The 15,438-nt window shown below is 30.3% G+C and overlaps 4 protein-coding genes across 6 annotated transcripts; 1 reads left to right on the top strand and 3 right to left on the bottom strand.

Moving 5' to 3' along the window:
* The first annotated feature begins 2,253 nt into the window (after window positions 1-2,253).
* LOC124934240 (probable WRKY transcription factor 40) lies at window positions 2,254-3,703 on the top strand. 3 transcript variants are annotated; one of them, XM_047474741.1, is made up of 3 exons: window positions 2,254-2,476; window positions 2,565-2,939; window positions 3,031-3,703. In XM_047474741.1, exons 1-3 carry the CDS (start codon window positions 2,333-2,335, stop codon window positions 3,511-3,513), a joined length of 1,002 nt encoding a protein of 333 aa, XP_047330697.1. In that variant the 5' UTR covers window positions 2,254-2,332; the 3' UTR covers window positions 3,514-3,703. The 3 variants fall into 3 exon arrangements, with proteins under 3 accessions (XP_047330697.1, XP_047330696.1, XP_047330698.1); XM_047474740.1 differs by having other exon boundaries at window positions 2,254-2,474; window positions 2,560-2,939; XM_047474742.1 differs by having other exon boundaries at window positions 2,254-2,468; window positions 2,560-2,939.
* A 735-nt stretch (window positions 3,704-4,438) lies between these two features.
* LOC124934354 (mitogen-activated protein kinase kinase kinase 20-like) lies at window positions 4,439-6,023 on the bottom strand. Its single transcript, XM_047474876.1, has one exon. It carries the CDS (start codon window positions 5,789-5,791, stop codon window positions 4,604-4,606), a length of 1,188 nt encoding a protein of 395 aa, XP_047330832.1. The 5' UTR covers window positions 5,792-6,023; the 3' UTR covers window positions 4,439-4,603.
* Window positions 6,024-7,476: 1,453 nt separating this feature from the next.
* LOC124936680 lies at window positions 7,477-10,563 on the bottom strand. Its single transcript, XM_047477199.1, has 6 exons — window positions 10,307-10,563; window positions 9,973-10,203; window positions 9,719-9,892; window positions 9,522-9,628; window positions 8,877-9,193; window positions 7,477-8,216 (listed from the first exon to the last, which is right to left on the bottom strand). Exons 1-6 carry the CDS (start codon window positions 10,475-10,477, stop codon window positions 7,702-7,704), a joined length of 1,515 nt encoding a protein of 504 aa, XP_047333155.1. The 5' UTR covers window positions 10,478-10,563; the 3' UTR covers window positions 7,477-7,701.
* Window positions 10,564-11,964: 1,401 nt separating this feature from the next.
* On the bottom strand, window positions 11,965-14,178 carry LOC124936054 (tubby-like protein 8). Its single transcript, XM_047476507.1, has 9 exons — window positions 13,565-14,178; window positions 13,358-13,472; window positions 13,092-13,268; window positions 12,973-13,028; window positions 12,793-12,892; window positions 12,626-12,715; window positions 12,442-12,543; window positions 12,288-12,355; window positions 11,965-12,189 (listed from the first exon to the last, which is right to left on the bottom strand). Exons 1-9 carry the CDS (start codon window positions 14,065-14,067, stop codon window positions 12,114-12,116), a joined length of 1,287 nt encoding a protein of 428 aa, XP_047332463.1. The 5' UTR covers window positions 14,068-14,178; the 3' UTR covers window positions 11,965-12,113.
* Between the last annotated feature and the right edge of the window lie 1,260 nt (window positions 14,179-15,438).

Consider the following 15,438-nt stretch of genomic DNA (forward strand, 5'->3'; position numbering starts at 1 on the left):
TTTGGGGTATATTCAACTTAACTAGTTGGCAGGTGCAGACTTTATACTTTAATATTGCGGGCTTGTGTCATAAGTGTGAATATATATAGTAGAGATTTTTTATTTTATTTGCTATAAATAGAATTGTAATGATTATAAACAAATATTAAATTAGAAAAAAAAAATTGAGATGTAAAAAATAAATTAAAATTATCACTAATTTTAAGGTTTTTTTTTTTGTTTTAATTGTGAATACATTATAAAGAATTATATTTCTTTAAACATAAAAAAAGTTAAATATGTCGTTATAAAAGTAAATAAATAAAATTTTGAAAATCAAGAGATCCATTAGCACAAATATAAACTCCCAAACGATTTATATAGACTTCTAATAATGCGTTTAAAAAAACATAATTAACTAAATTAAGAATGTACTAATCTAAAAGTTAACAAAGATAATGATGAACATTTAGATTCATACTTAAATCTTTCAACAAATATTTGTACTTAAACATAAGTCACTTAATCACAACCATACTTTAAAATAAATAATGGACTTATTCTAATTTATATATTTTAAATAACTTGAGTTATTTTAAAATAATTATGGTTTATGATTTATTTTTTTATTAAATATTTAAAAGCATTAATGTATAATAATAAAATAAAATATAATAATTTAAAATAAAAAACATTTTCATATTTTAATTAATAAATTGAATTATATAATAGATAATAAAAAATTCGATAATTCAATTTTTTTTTCTTGTCAATTTTTTTTAATATATATAGATCTTATTAAAATATAAAAATAAATAATTAATAATTAATAATAAATAGATAATAGAAAAATCAATATTGAATTATTTAAATAATTATTCAACCCAACAAATTTCTCTAGGATAAATTGAGATAAAAATTATTAATTAAATATTTTTTACAATATAAATTTTATATCTTTACTTGTACTAACTAAAATAATTTACCTTTTAAATAATTAATATCAATAAAATTAATTAAAATTAATCTTTGGTTTTCTGTTTGTTTCGGTTATTTAAATAATCCAAATTTAAAAAATATTTTTATATTTTTCTTTAAAAAAACATTTAATTTATTAACCAAAATAATAAAATATTATTTTATTTTAAATTTTTATTTTTTTATTTTTTTGTTATATATTAATATATTTCTTAAATAAGAAAAACCCTTGGAAAATTTGATGAAATGACCCTAAAATGAGAGTAAATTGCGCTGGTGACTACTCTATATTTTGTTTTTTTGACAAAAATGTTCTTGTCGCGAGACGCTACCACCGGTTGCGAGACGCAATCGAATACCTTGTGAAAAGTCCAAAATTGCGAGACGCAACTCTGGTTACGTCTCGCAACCGACAATCGCGAGACGCAACAAGTATACTTTCATTATGTTCACCTCTATTTGTGTAATGATGTATTCTTTGTGCTTGTTTCTGACTGTGGCGACGGCTCTGAACTTAAATTTGACATGCTTTTCGGGCGAAGTATCTATCAAATTGTTGGGGTGCTGTTGTTGGCTGATGATGACCGTGGGTTCTAATATTGGGGTGCTCCTCGTTGTCATTGCTGCTGCTTGTCTCTGATCTTTTCTTGTCTCTCCAGATGCAACAACCGGATTTACTCACACCTGATTATGCCGCCTTTGATTTAGTTGCACTACCACCGCCGGCCATGATTTATGTACAACTGCGCACAGCGCACCCCATGATTTCTTTACCTATTATTACTATCTCTAGATCCACCATTGCAGAATACATACGGTAGTGTCTCGCCCATTGTCGGTTGCGTCTCGCGATTGTCGGTTAACGCAACCGGAGTTGCGTCTCGCCGTCTCGGAACGGGAACAATTTCTTAAAAAAAAATATTTGAAGATCACAATATCAATTAATTTTATGTGTCCATCTCATTTATTTTTTTTTATTTTTTTTATTTTGTTAATGTTAAATTTTCATTTTTTAAATATATATTTTATTTAAATTGAATAAAATAAATATGTGATTATTTTCAAATGATAGATAGACAACTGTCCAATAATGTAGCTTTCTACGTGTGGAGTGCTTGACTTTGACTTGTAAGAGGAACAAGATGACTGACCGACATGTTTTTATGACTTCCGCCGTCTCTTTTTGAATTTTCTTTCTTGAAAATCTCTCTCTATCTATACTCTCTCTCTCTATACTGTCATTATCATCTTCTCGAAACCCCTTGAACTCTATCCATCTTTCTCTATAAATTTCAAATCTTTTCATTTTTTATATGTACTGAAACACTGCAGCAATTTAATTAAACCAATAAAAACCTTAACTTTATCAATTTCAATGGAGTTTTCAAATTTTGTTGACACTTCTTTGGATCTCAATAGTATCAATCCTCTCAAGCTCATCAACAAATCATCTTTCGATTTTATGGGAATGAATGTCTCAACAAAACATAAACAACAGCAACAACAACAACAACAACAGGTCAATCTCTTTCTCTTTTTTTTTTTTTTGTGTGTGTTTTATGATTGATGATTGGGGTCTGATAGTTTGGAGATTGATTCATGAACAGACAAGTGCTCTAAAGGAGGAACTGAATCAAGTGAAAGCTGAAAACAAAAGATTAGCTGAGATGTTAACTGTAGTATGTGAAAACTACAATGCTTTAAGAACTCATTTAACAGAGTATATGAACAAGAATCCAGTTCAAGAAACTATGGTGTCTTCAAAGAAGAGAAAATCAGATGAAGTCAGTGTTGTTACTTATAATAATGAAGACAAAAGCTTAATTAAGAAGTTCAAGGTTCATAATGTTATCAATGGTGGAAATTCAGAGAGTGGTTCAAGTGATGAAGATTCATGTAAGAAGAAACCCAAAGAAGAAGAACATATCAAAGCTATCATCACTAGATCTTATGTCCGAACTGATCCTTCTGATACTACCTTGGTAATTTTCTTAATTTTGATTATCAATTTGGTGTAATGATATCTTTATAAGTAAAGGGTATTTTTCTAATTGATTCAAATGATCTATGTAGATTGTTAAAGATGGATATCAATGGAGGAAATATGGACAGAAAGTTACTAGAGATAATCCATGTCCAAGAGCTTATTTCAAATGTTCATTTGCTCCATCTTGTACAGTGAAGAAGAAGGTTCAGAGAAGTGTAGAAGATCAGTCTCTTCTTGTAGCTACATATGAAGGTGATCATAATCATGCAAATCCATCAGGGGTGAATAATTCCATTCACCGGAGTAACAGTAGCTTGTCACAAACTGTCACTGCTCCGGCACGGTCGCCGGCCGCCGCCAAACCCACCACCACCTCCGCAGTCGTCAACAAGCAGAACCCAATTGGTGGAAGTTCAATTGAACTTCAACAGTTGTTGGTTGAACAGATGGCTTCTTCACTTACTAAAGATCCTGGTTTTAAAGCAGCTTTAGCAACTGCAATCTCAGGGAGGTTTCTTCAGCCTAATAGTAATATGATGATCAATACCAATCAACTGGAGAAATGGTAGATCATTGTTAAGTATTTTTAGTTTGAAAATTGTCGTGAAATTGTAAATACAGTTTGAAATTTATACATTATTAGGGGCTTAGTTTAGGATGGAACTCCATTTTTGGTATGAATTTAGCTACTTTCCTTTTGAGGAACACACAATTAATGTTTCTCCCAAGAAAAATGAAATATCAACTCTGCTTCTGGATCTTATCATGACATTCTGAAATAAATGATTTACTTGAACTTAATTCAGTTAAGATTCAGATCATTCAACACAATTTAATTAGTCTGATTCGATTCTTCATCTAGATTGATAATCAGGATCTAAAAAGTGTGTCCAAATGGATAAGAGAATTGATATACCGCGGGTATGGTTTAGACTCAGATCTAGAAAATGTGCACAAATGAACAATAGAATTTGGTATCTCTAGGGTAGGGTAGGGTCTAAATGCAGATTGAGACTCAGATTTAGAAAGTGTGTCATCTCCCGAGTAGGGTCTAGATGCACATTCAGACTCGATTTCATTTGGGATCATGTCTGTGGGATATCATGCTAAAAAAAGAATTAATATTTCCCGAATAGGGTCTAGATGCATATTTAGAAAATAGGTCCAAATGAACAATAGAATTGGTATGGTATCTCCTGGGTAGAGTTTAGATGCATACTCAAATCTAGAAAGTGGTGTCCAAATGGACAATACAATTGGTATCTATCTGGTATGGTCTAGACGCATATTCAGATCTAGAAAGTGTGTCAAATGGGAAATAGAATTGGTATCCCTTGAGTAGGGTTTAGATGTTGATTCAGACTCAGATGTAGAAAGTGTATAGAATTGGTATCTCCTGGGTAGGGTCAATATCCACACCTTTTAGATGAAAACTTACTATTTCATTCATCAATCATGCCAACATCTTCTTCTTCTTTCAAACAATTCCTATAATTGGATCTTGAATAATGATTGCTATTGATTAATAAGGAATGACTTACACATAAATGAAATTGAATTTGTAAAAGAAAAACATTGAAGTAAAGAGAATAACACATTTACATGTGAATGTGTAAGAATAAGTGAACAATCCAAAATTGTCAAAAAAACTAAAAACACTCAAACTATTGGTACACCTGCTCTTTGAATTCCACCACAATCTTTTCCTCCCAAGAACTCATCAACATTATCATCATCATCGACATCTTCATACCACGACGACGAACAAGAGAATTCACCATCCAGCAAGAGACCGTTTTCCTCAAAAGAAGAACACACAAGATCGCTATCGTCATCTTCTCCTCCTTCAAACAACAATAATGAGGAAGTTATCAAGTCTCTAGGCAATATCCTTTCATCTTCTTCATCTTCCTCTTCTTCTCCATCCACCTCATCTTCAACCAATCCATCCATAAAAGAGTGATTCAGAAGCATTTCAGCCGTCAATCTAAACTTAGTATTCCTCACAAAACAACCCTTCAAGAAATCCTTACCATCTTTCGACAAATCCTCTGGAATCTTAACTTTATCATCGTTCAATGGATGTTGTTGTTGCTTACCTGTAAGCATCTCAAGAACAATACAACCAAGAGCCCAAATATCACAAGGAGCTTCTTGTATCCCATCAATGGTAGCTTCAGGCGACATGTAAATAGGGGTACCTCTCCAATGATCAGAATCACATTTTCCTTTTTTCCAATAGGGTTTCATTCTCTTAGCAAGTCCAAAATCCCCAATCTTGACCCTAAATTTGTTTAACCCATTCGAAGGATTTGGTAAGAGAAGAATGTTTGCAGGTTTCAAATCACAATGAACATAACCACGATCATGGATTTTACTCAAACCTCGAAGCATCGATCTCGTGTACAACTTCACATCCGATAATGGCAAACCTTTACCATCGGATTTCTTTATTAAATCAGCTAGGGTTCCGGCAGAGCAACACTCGAGAAGTAAGTTGTATACCATTTGACCATTCTCCCCTGTTGTGATCTCATCGCCATAACAACGGATTATGTAAGGAGATAACTCAATGTTGATTAATGCTTCTCTTTCTTTCTGTATTGTTCCTGAAACTGAAACCTCGGCTGATTTTACAGCCATGATCGAAGGAAAACATCCGTTTTTTGATCTGGGTTTCTTCAAAGTCGCCATGTAAACAGAACCAAAACTTCCTTTTCCGATTAATTTGCCTCTAATCCATGATACACCATTGCCACCATTAGCTTCAACCGAACCCATTATCTTCTTCTCCTTCATCTTCTCCATCTCATCCTGTATATCTGTTTGAAGCTTCTTCCTCTTCATTGAGAATTCCAACACAGCTCAATTGTTGTTTCTTGGAGACTAGGTTTTCGTTTACTTGAATAGAACCACGAAGAACAGTTTCTTGAGATGGGTTTTAGGGATTTCTGAAATTGAAAGTAAATTCAATCAATTAAGAGAAGGGGGAGGATAAAGAAGGTATTTTTTGAGTTGGGAAAGGAATGTGATTTCATATTAGGGTTTAACTTGTTGATTCTTTGCTGCTTCATTGAACTTTCTTATACATTTCGTTTTGTTTTTTTTTTTGAAAATTGTTTTTTTTTTTTTTCTGAAAGGCAGCCGACGTCTCTTCTTTATTTGGTCCATCCAACGTCTGAATTAACGGAATAACCGTATCTTCTTTGACCCAATCCCGCCGTCCATCTAACCGACAGCCGACTATTAATGTTCAAAATTTAAATAAATATTTTTTTTATTATTTGTGTTGGATTTGTATAAAAATAAAATTGAGATTTGTTTGGGTTGAATTGTGGGTTGTTTATCGGGTAAAAATTGAATTTTTTTAAAATTTTATATTATAGGAATTTTTATTGTTAAAATTATACAATAAATAAAAATAAAAAAATAGTTAAACAAATATTCATGTCATTAATTTTCTGAAATTCGTATTCAAAATTATCTTAACTTAATTCGGTACTTAAAATAAGGTATTTAATTCGGTAGTTAAATTAACGATAATATTTTAAATTTGTTAAGTCAAAATTTTGTTTTTTATATATTTTTTTTCAATCTATGTATTGGATTTTAAAAACATTTCCAAATACATATCGATTAGCATGTACTCAAGATTATTAATTATAGTATTGACATACCATTTACAAAAAAATAATCTAATATTTACTTTCAAAGGAAACAAATTAATCATTAACAAACATAAACATTTCAATTGAAATAAAATCGTCTTTTATTTTTAATATTTTACAATAATTCAATTATTTTAAATAATTTACACAAATATGTTTTTAAAAAAAAATGATTCATTACTTTACCTAAATAATTCAAGAAAAAAAATTTCTTTAAAAAAAATACATATTTTGACATAAACTAAAATTAGGTTTCTCAATTTTAAATAAAGTTATGACTATAAAACTGTTTTAATTTTTCCAAAAAAATAACTAAGGCACCTTATTTGATGTTTGATTATTTGAAAGTCTTTAGTAAGTATTATTAAAAACATTGTTTAAAAAATAAATTATTTAATTGGTTAAATTATTATAATATTTTGTACATTTAAATTTTATAAAAAAAAAATTAATTAATAAATTAAATAATTAAAAAAATATGACAGGAGCTGAATTTTAGAGAAATTTTTTAGTGAATATCATATATTACCATAATTAAGGTTACTAAAGTAAAATAGTGTAAATTTGAACTTAGGGGCGATATTTTAATTAAAGAAAAGTTACATTCACAACCTAATTTAAAATTTCTATCCTAATATTTTAAATTGAGAAACCTAATTTTAGCCATATTTTAAATTGATAAATTTAGTTTATACTACCACCTCCATTTTAATTTAAGGCACGTTTTAAATAAAATTTGAACTCGTGATATATTAAAGACACTCTTGTTATTTGATTTATCTTAATAAGTTAATATACCATTAAGATACACTAAAATCATATTCTAAACATTATTTCATCATAAAAAAAAGAGTAAATAAGCTCGAATAAATATCAACCTACAACCTTAATTAAACATATAAATATATAATTATTTACATTTAAACATGCCAATGAAAGACCCAATCACCAACAATGTGATTATTCTATGCACAAAAACTACATTATACATAAAGGGTGTAACTAACTATAAGCTATACAATAACACCAACTATACATACTAGAGTATACTCTACTTCGGCGACTAAAAATCAAATCAGGAATAATTCTTTACCTGTGTCCATAATCATCAGATATATTGAACAAGAACTGTGGTAGGGAAGCAATCCTTGGCAAGTTAAGAAGTAGATCTTCAACTGAATCTTTTCTAGACAATGTTGTTTCATTCTCATCATCTTCTGATGAGGATTCAGAATTGGATTCGGATACATCATGTTCTATCCTAAGAGTTGAACTGTTATTCTCGTTTCTGACTGGTAAGAACGGATCCTTCTTAAGGAGACAGCAAAGAGAATCGACCCTCTTCATGATGGATTGTTCATCCGAAACAGAGGAGGATGAGGAGGCAAACTGGGATTCGCTAAACAGGCACTGACTGATTTCCTTGAGAATATCCAGGCTTTTTCTCTCGTCTGTTGAAATGCAGTTTTCGAGGTGGTTCACTAAGTCATTAACTGATATTGATGGTTTTAGTCCAGATATCTTGAACATATCTTGGTTAAGAAGCCCTTTCAATTCCTTATCTCTATTTTCCTTTGCGTCTTTACTTGTTTCAGTGTCGATTACTGAAATCAAAGGTTCAATATTTTGAGCAAGGGAATCTTTTGAGCTTGTTAATCACTAAAATATAATTTATATAGAATATTTTAAAATGTTATAAAAAAAAAGTAAAGAGTATTTTAGTTGGATTTGATTCATGAAGTGGTTGATGATGGGATAAGAGGTTATTTGAAATAATCCTCATATAAACCACCATTTCTTCACCCATCTTCTCCTTAATTACATCGTTCAAATCATCAAAACCAAATGACCCTTTAAGTTTCTTTTCTAAAACTACTTTTTTTTATTGTATATACCTTTTAAGAGCTTTGCTTAATATGGGGCTATTTGAAAGTTAAGAATTCAAAATATTGTTTGATGAAAAAGTGAGCTTTTTAAGATTATTTAGGTTAAATTACTAAAATGCCCTTTTGTATTTAAAATTTAAAAATATAAAATAAGGGTGCTTTAGTATTTTTATTGATGAATTAAGTGATTCAATGATTGAAATGTTAGGTGATGTGCTTAAGGTTATTTTAACAAAATATCAAACAAGTTCATAACCCCAACATGAACAAGTTCATTTGAATAGCCCCATTCAAATAACCCGAATCCGAACAAGGCCATCAAGCAAGGTTTTATGTTTTTCAAAACCATAAAAGTAAAAAATAAATTGTAACATTTACCTGATAAAGATGAAGGACTATATTGATGTACATGTTCCAAAGATTGAGCAAGAGAATTATGGTCTTCATGCTTGGAAGGAGAAGAATGAGATCTTGATGGTGATGTATCGTTATGCAAAGTAAAGAAAGACGGGCTTTGCACGCCAAATCCTTGGTTTGTTTCCTTTGACTCATCATCGTCAATCCTGGCCTCAAAATAAGGGGATTCCAAAACAATCTCATCCTGCTGGCTTATGAAATTAAGACGGGGATCACACTGTATAAGCTTTTCAAAATGCTTTCCTAACAAGCCTTGTGGGCATTCCAGAAAATGTCTCCTGTGCAGCACCATTAAGAACCTGGTTACTATCGCCCTAATAAAATAATCGAAAGATCTCCATATAACAAAAATTACTCGAAAGGAAACCCTACTATGAATGGAAATAAATTTCTTATCTTAAAAGAGGAGAAAACCCATAGCAAGGATTCTCAACATACTTAGTATCGCAACAGAAAGCCAACATATAAGAAAGGCGTGAATAAGTTGGTTTAAATGGAGGGTTTCATTGAGTTTCGAGTCATTATCCAATTTTAACAATAAATCAATTGTGATTTCCCAATTTTCATCACTAAAAACAGATAGAATTTGTAGTTCATAAATGGTACCTCTGTATGCTTGCCTGACCATCCGTAAAATCTGATGCAGCTTGCCATAAGGTATGTTTTCTAGGTTGTGGATTTGTCTCTCTGAAGAAAAGAGGCTGCCTAGAAAGCTGTATCGAGAATTCGAGATGAAAAAACAATCCAACATATTCATAGATAAAGCACAAAACACAGAACAATAAAAGTAATAAACATTTTACCACAACAACAAGTGTCCCAACTCCATCATCTGGGTAATTCGCCTTCAAATCCATGATATCAGACCACTGAATTTCAATCTTATTCTTCAACCCTCCATCAAGGACTTCCCAAACAAGCTTATGCTTAGCAAAGTAACATTTCGCTACCAAATCCCCTTCATATCTTGATTTGTACTGCAGAAATTACAACAGCTTATCAAAGGATTGTCAATTGCTCATGTTTGGTTACAGAATTTCAGTATGAAAAATGATACCTCCCAACTACCGATCTTCAATAATGAACCAGGGAAATTAGAGGCCTTAAGCTTCTCATTAAAACTCATTGCAGTGATCTTGTGTTCTTGTTTTACTTCAGGTTCAAGTTTAGGAATAGTTCCTTGATAAAGCCTCATTTGAATCAAGTCCAAAAGGGAAGGGCTCTTCTTGAGACGCAAACCTAAAGGACTGTATTCTGATAGTGACCCAGAATAATCCCCAATGTTTTCCTGCCCTCACCAAAAACCCACAAAATTTTCGAAATCAATCAATGTTTTCAAATCATTTCTAAGCGAAATCACTTGAAATCTAAAGATCTGAGATAGAACAAACTGAAGTATGAGGAGGAGGAAGAAGAAGAGAGAGCTTAGATCGCTTTTTGTGGCGGCCATGATCATATTCGTTCTCCAGAGTATCTTCCACCTCAACCTTCACAGGCGACAGTTTTCGGCACCGAGAATCTGAATCAGATGCAGTCTTGACGGAATTGATCAAATGAACCATCGAAAATCGAACTGGAGCAGGAACGATTGAGAGGGAGAGAAGATCAAATATGGGTGATTGAAATCGGAGCGATGAAAACCCTAAGACAAAGGAAAGTCGCTATCTTTCAAAATAACTGAAAGGAACCAACCACTGTTTAGTGGGTAAATGTCAATTGCCTTCAATTATAAGCACAATTATAAGCATAATTGAAAACCAATTATTGGCTTATAAAGAATAGAGTGTAAAATCTTTTATTCAATTCAATCTAGTACCAAAACTAGTAAGAGGGATTATCATACCATACTTACTAAGAAACTCAATTTTTCTGAAAAAGTGGGAATCTTTTCGTTTTTGTTATTTAAGACTCGAAATTTTGAACTAACAAAAACTAGTTGAGAGTCATATTCATACCATACTCATTAAGAAATCCAATTTATCGAAAAAGCTAGAATCATTCCATTTTTGTTATATAAGACTATAAACTTTGAACTGCATAATTTTAATATCTTGGACATTATTTTATAATAGGACTACATGCAAATAATATGAATCAATATTTTTTCTAATAACTAAAATATTTGAAACTAAATAATTAGATAAACTATAGTTAAGAAAAATATGAAATAACTAAAAAAAATATCAATTTCAAGCTATCATGTTAATTGAATATAATAGTTATTAAAAAAAATATATTTTAATTAGATATATACTAACAAATTTAATAATATTTATTCGTTAAAACTCAACTCCACGACTGAATATTTAAATCACATTAATATTTTGATTATGATATATAAGTTTTTTTTTATATCTAAAAAAAATATACTTTATTTTAAATCATGATACCGACTAATTTTAATTTTTAAAAAATAATATTTTTAGAGCTACACCAAATTTAAAGAGGAAAAAATTACAGTTTCAATTTTTATTTTTTTTATTTTAATAACTTTGATGGTTACACAAGTTATTAATTTAATTTTTTTTAATTATTTAAATTTACTGTTATATAGCATGCTCTAATTTAAAAATAACAATATTTGTCTCCAATTAGAGTTAGGCTCACAAGAAAATGACATTTTTGTTTCTTGTATACGAGTTAAAACAACTTAGTTAGAATATTTACCAAGAAATTAAGGATTAAGAGCTTAATATTTTTCCTAAAAAATTCTTTAAATCGAACTTGATAAATATCAGTGTGACTCATGAAGGTTTTAATAAATTAAAGACTATGAGTTTAATTTTTTCACTAAAACCTTTTTGTATTGAAATGGATGGCTATAGTTTAAAATTTATGGTTTAAAAAAGTAAAATGAGTTTGATTTTTTCTTTAAAAACTCTTAAATCGAAATAGATGGTTATCATTGTGACACATGGAGTTAAGTTTCAAAAATTAAAGATTATGAGTTTGATTTTTTCATTACAAACTTTTTAAATCGAAATTATTGGTTATTATTGAAACCCATAGGATTCGAACTAGATTACTAAATTTTTTTAAAAAAATGACATTTTAATGTCAACAAAACAGAACATCTGGATGGGGTTTCGGAATAATGAATGATCCAAGAAAGAAAACAAACAACAAATGACTAGAACAAAAACAACAACAAGTTCAGAGATTGAACTTTCTAAAAAGATTGTAACCATGATAATACTATTAGGCTGCACAGCACAGCTTCGAATCTATTGAAGTCAAACACATACAGAAAGCTTGATAACCTGTCAATGGATACCTGCAGTAATCAAATTTTAAAAAAACATAAATTACTCATAACAATTTAATGAACTTGTTCTTCTTGTTCATCTTCTTCATTAAACAAGGTTATATTACCTGAAATCCATCACATATTCTGATTTCCCCACCCTTCCAAGTTGCAATATCGTTTGCTTTCCATTTTTCTAACCAAACCAAACCAATTCAAATCTTAATAAGTTGCTGTTCTTCCCCATGAATCAATCATTCATTAAACAAAAACAAACAATACCTCCATTGTCAGCTGAAAGTTCTTAACTGATCTTTGAATCTTCATCCCCCCTGTTGTCTTGCTGCCTTTCTCCCTATAATCCAACTCATATTGCTTTGATATCTGCAAAAAGGGTATTGTGATCTTTATTACCAAACAAGAATTTGATTACTTTTCAAATTACCCACATAAAGAAGAAACTTACTCTGTTGTAGACTGGAACTCTTGAATATAACTGATGTACTTTATCCAATTTCACTTCCCAATCTTTAGGTAATCCACTGATATGTTGAATCTACAAACCAATCCCCATTATGTTTAATATAACTGATGATTTGTTACTTCCAACAAACAAAAAACAAACAAACAAACCTGAGTTGAATTGTTCTTCAGCATCATTGAGTGATGTTTTGGTGTACAAGCTCTCATGCTTCTGTAATTCCCTGTCCATGTAGCTATGGTAGGCGTGAACCTTGAAAAAATTGAATTGATTCATTTGATTAAATCATATGTTTGATCAAACTAAATGGAAAAAAACAATCAGGGACTTACAATACAACAGCTAGTGGTGGCTTAGATTGTTTGTTTATTAGATTCTCACGATTATCCTGCAAATCAAAATCACAATCAATACAAAATGTTGGTAAAAATGGTGGGGGTTTACTTTTTACCTGATCCCATATGCTGTATTTGGAACCCATAAGATTAGATGTAACGAATCCTAGAAAACTATCATCAGAATTGCAAGTTATTCCTTTCAAATTTTGAGCCACTAGAAACTGTGATCTTCCATTTCTTCTTCTCTGATAAGCAACAGCAAGCTTCCTGTTTTGTCTCCCATGTCCCTCCTAAACCATCATCATTCATTTAGAACAATCAAATCAATACAAAGTACAAATTACAAAGATTAAACCTTTTCTATTCTGAGATTTCTTACCTTTGTATATAGTGAATAGAGAGTGCCTCCATCTAGTTCTTGTGGCAAGTCTTCTTTCACTATAACACATGTACATCTCCCTATATCAACTGACAAAGGCCTACACAATAATGTCCTGAAAACCACAAAAATCGAAAGTGGGATTAGATCAATGTTAAAGAATGAATCTTTATGATTACTTACAAAGAGGAAAACTTTGATACTTACCTATTAGGAAGAGTAGACCAGGATGAAGCAGGAGCAGTTTCTGAATCTGAATAATCCCAAATATTACCAGAATTCATCTTCTCCGACTCTAAGGGTTCACCAATTTTGTACCCAAATTTCCATTCAAGCTCATTCTGCTGCATACACAGCTGCAATGAAGAAGGCTTCAAGGCTCTATCTTTCAGACAAGATTTCCCATTTCTAACCTTATCCTTACATGGGTTAGATCCAACAACATCAGAATTCGGCAATATATTCTCCTTATCAGTCAAAACTGAGAGCTGGGTCGGATTCTTGTTTGAAGGAGCTGCATTCTCTTTGTCATCGGAGAGTATGGTGGTCCGGGTTTTAAGACGGGCTTGAAATCCAGGTGCAAAACTATCCACACTGTGACGGGCGACATCGCAGCAGCCATAGATTGTATTGAGCTCGTTAAGTGGGTTTATGTAGAGAGAATTGAAGGATGATTGACGAGTAAGATGATTGTTCTTCGGACCAGACATGTTCTGTTTTTTCTCTAGAGAGAGATGAAAGGAGAAGAGGAAATGAGATTAAGTTTGATGTTTGAATGTTTGGAACTTTGTCTTGTGTTTTGTAGATGTTAATTTTGATAAAAGGGTTTGAATTTGAAAATTTGCACAGGAAAATGTGTAATTGATAACGGACCTAACGGTAACCTTTAAATTTGATTTTTGGGAAGGAGTGATGAGTGGTGTTGTGACAGTGGAGAGCGAGTAGGGTAAGGTCAGGGTGGTGCATCGATTAAAGCTTTTTATTTTCTAGGGTTTGGTTGCTTTGGGCGGTTTCACGTGTTATTCGACCAATCCATGAAGATTGAACATTTGTGTCATTGAATTTGAATTAATTTTACAGCTTTAAAATTTGAATTTAAATGTCGTGTCAATGTCAATTTTAACCTATATAAATGTGAATGTGAATTTGAATCAGTTACTACGGTAAATTATTTTAATTTAAATATTTATTTTCAATTATAATCGGTTGTCGGAAAATATTTTTAATTTAAAAATAAATTTATTCATCATTTTTTATTAATATTCTTTTAAATATTTTAATAAAAAAAATTAATCTATTTAAAATTAATACCTAACAATATTTTTTAAATAAAGCTAATTTATTTAAATAAACTCAAATATGACTTCTTGTTTAGCAAATGAGATCTCTTTGCACAAATATCTTGTGCCCGTTCAAAAGGAAGATATCAATAATTTTATTTATTTTAATTTATTTTTAATGATTGATATATTTGACGTAGTATTTGGACAGGAGAAAAACTGAATTTTGATAATAAGTTATAAAAAGTTATGTTAATAATAAATAAAAAATTAAAATATATTAATATTTAATAAAAAAAATATTTTATATGAACACCCTACAGACGGGGAAGGTATGAATTTGCTTAGGGTTCAAAACCAATTATTTAAAAATATTTTATTTATAATCAATTTCTAGGTTGATAATCAAACTTCATAACTTAAGAATAATCTCAAAATAGAAAAAAAATAAAAATTGAAATGATAAATTTGATTTACAGAAATTTAATTCAATAAATTAATAGTCAACTTTTTAATTTAACAAGTCCCGCTTGATAAAATATTATTTTTACGTATATAAATATGATTTTTGTTAGATATTCTTTATTGGATTAAATGTTTGGTGATATTCGAAAAAAAATTGCACTATGTCATTCGTATCTAGGTAAAACGAGTTGTATCTTCTAAAATTTTGGATTCTTATGTTTTAGTTATCCAAATATATTTTATAATTTAGATATATATTTAAATTAAAAAATATTAAATAAAAATTAATAGTTAGGATTGATGTTGAAAAATATGAAAAAAATGGTACTTGAAAAT

The sequence above is a fragment of the Impatiens glandulifera genome, chromosome 4 (assembly GCF_907164915.1).
Source record: "Impatiens glandulifera chromosome 4, dImpGla2.1, whole genome shotgun sequence".
In the NCBI taxonomy this organism is placed as follows: Eukaryota; Viridiplantae; Streptophyta; class Magnoliopsida; order Ericales; family Balsaminaceae; genus Impatiens; species Impatiens glandulifera.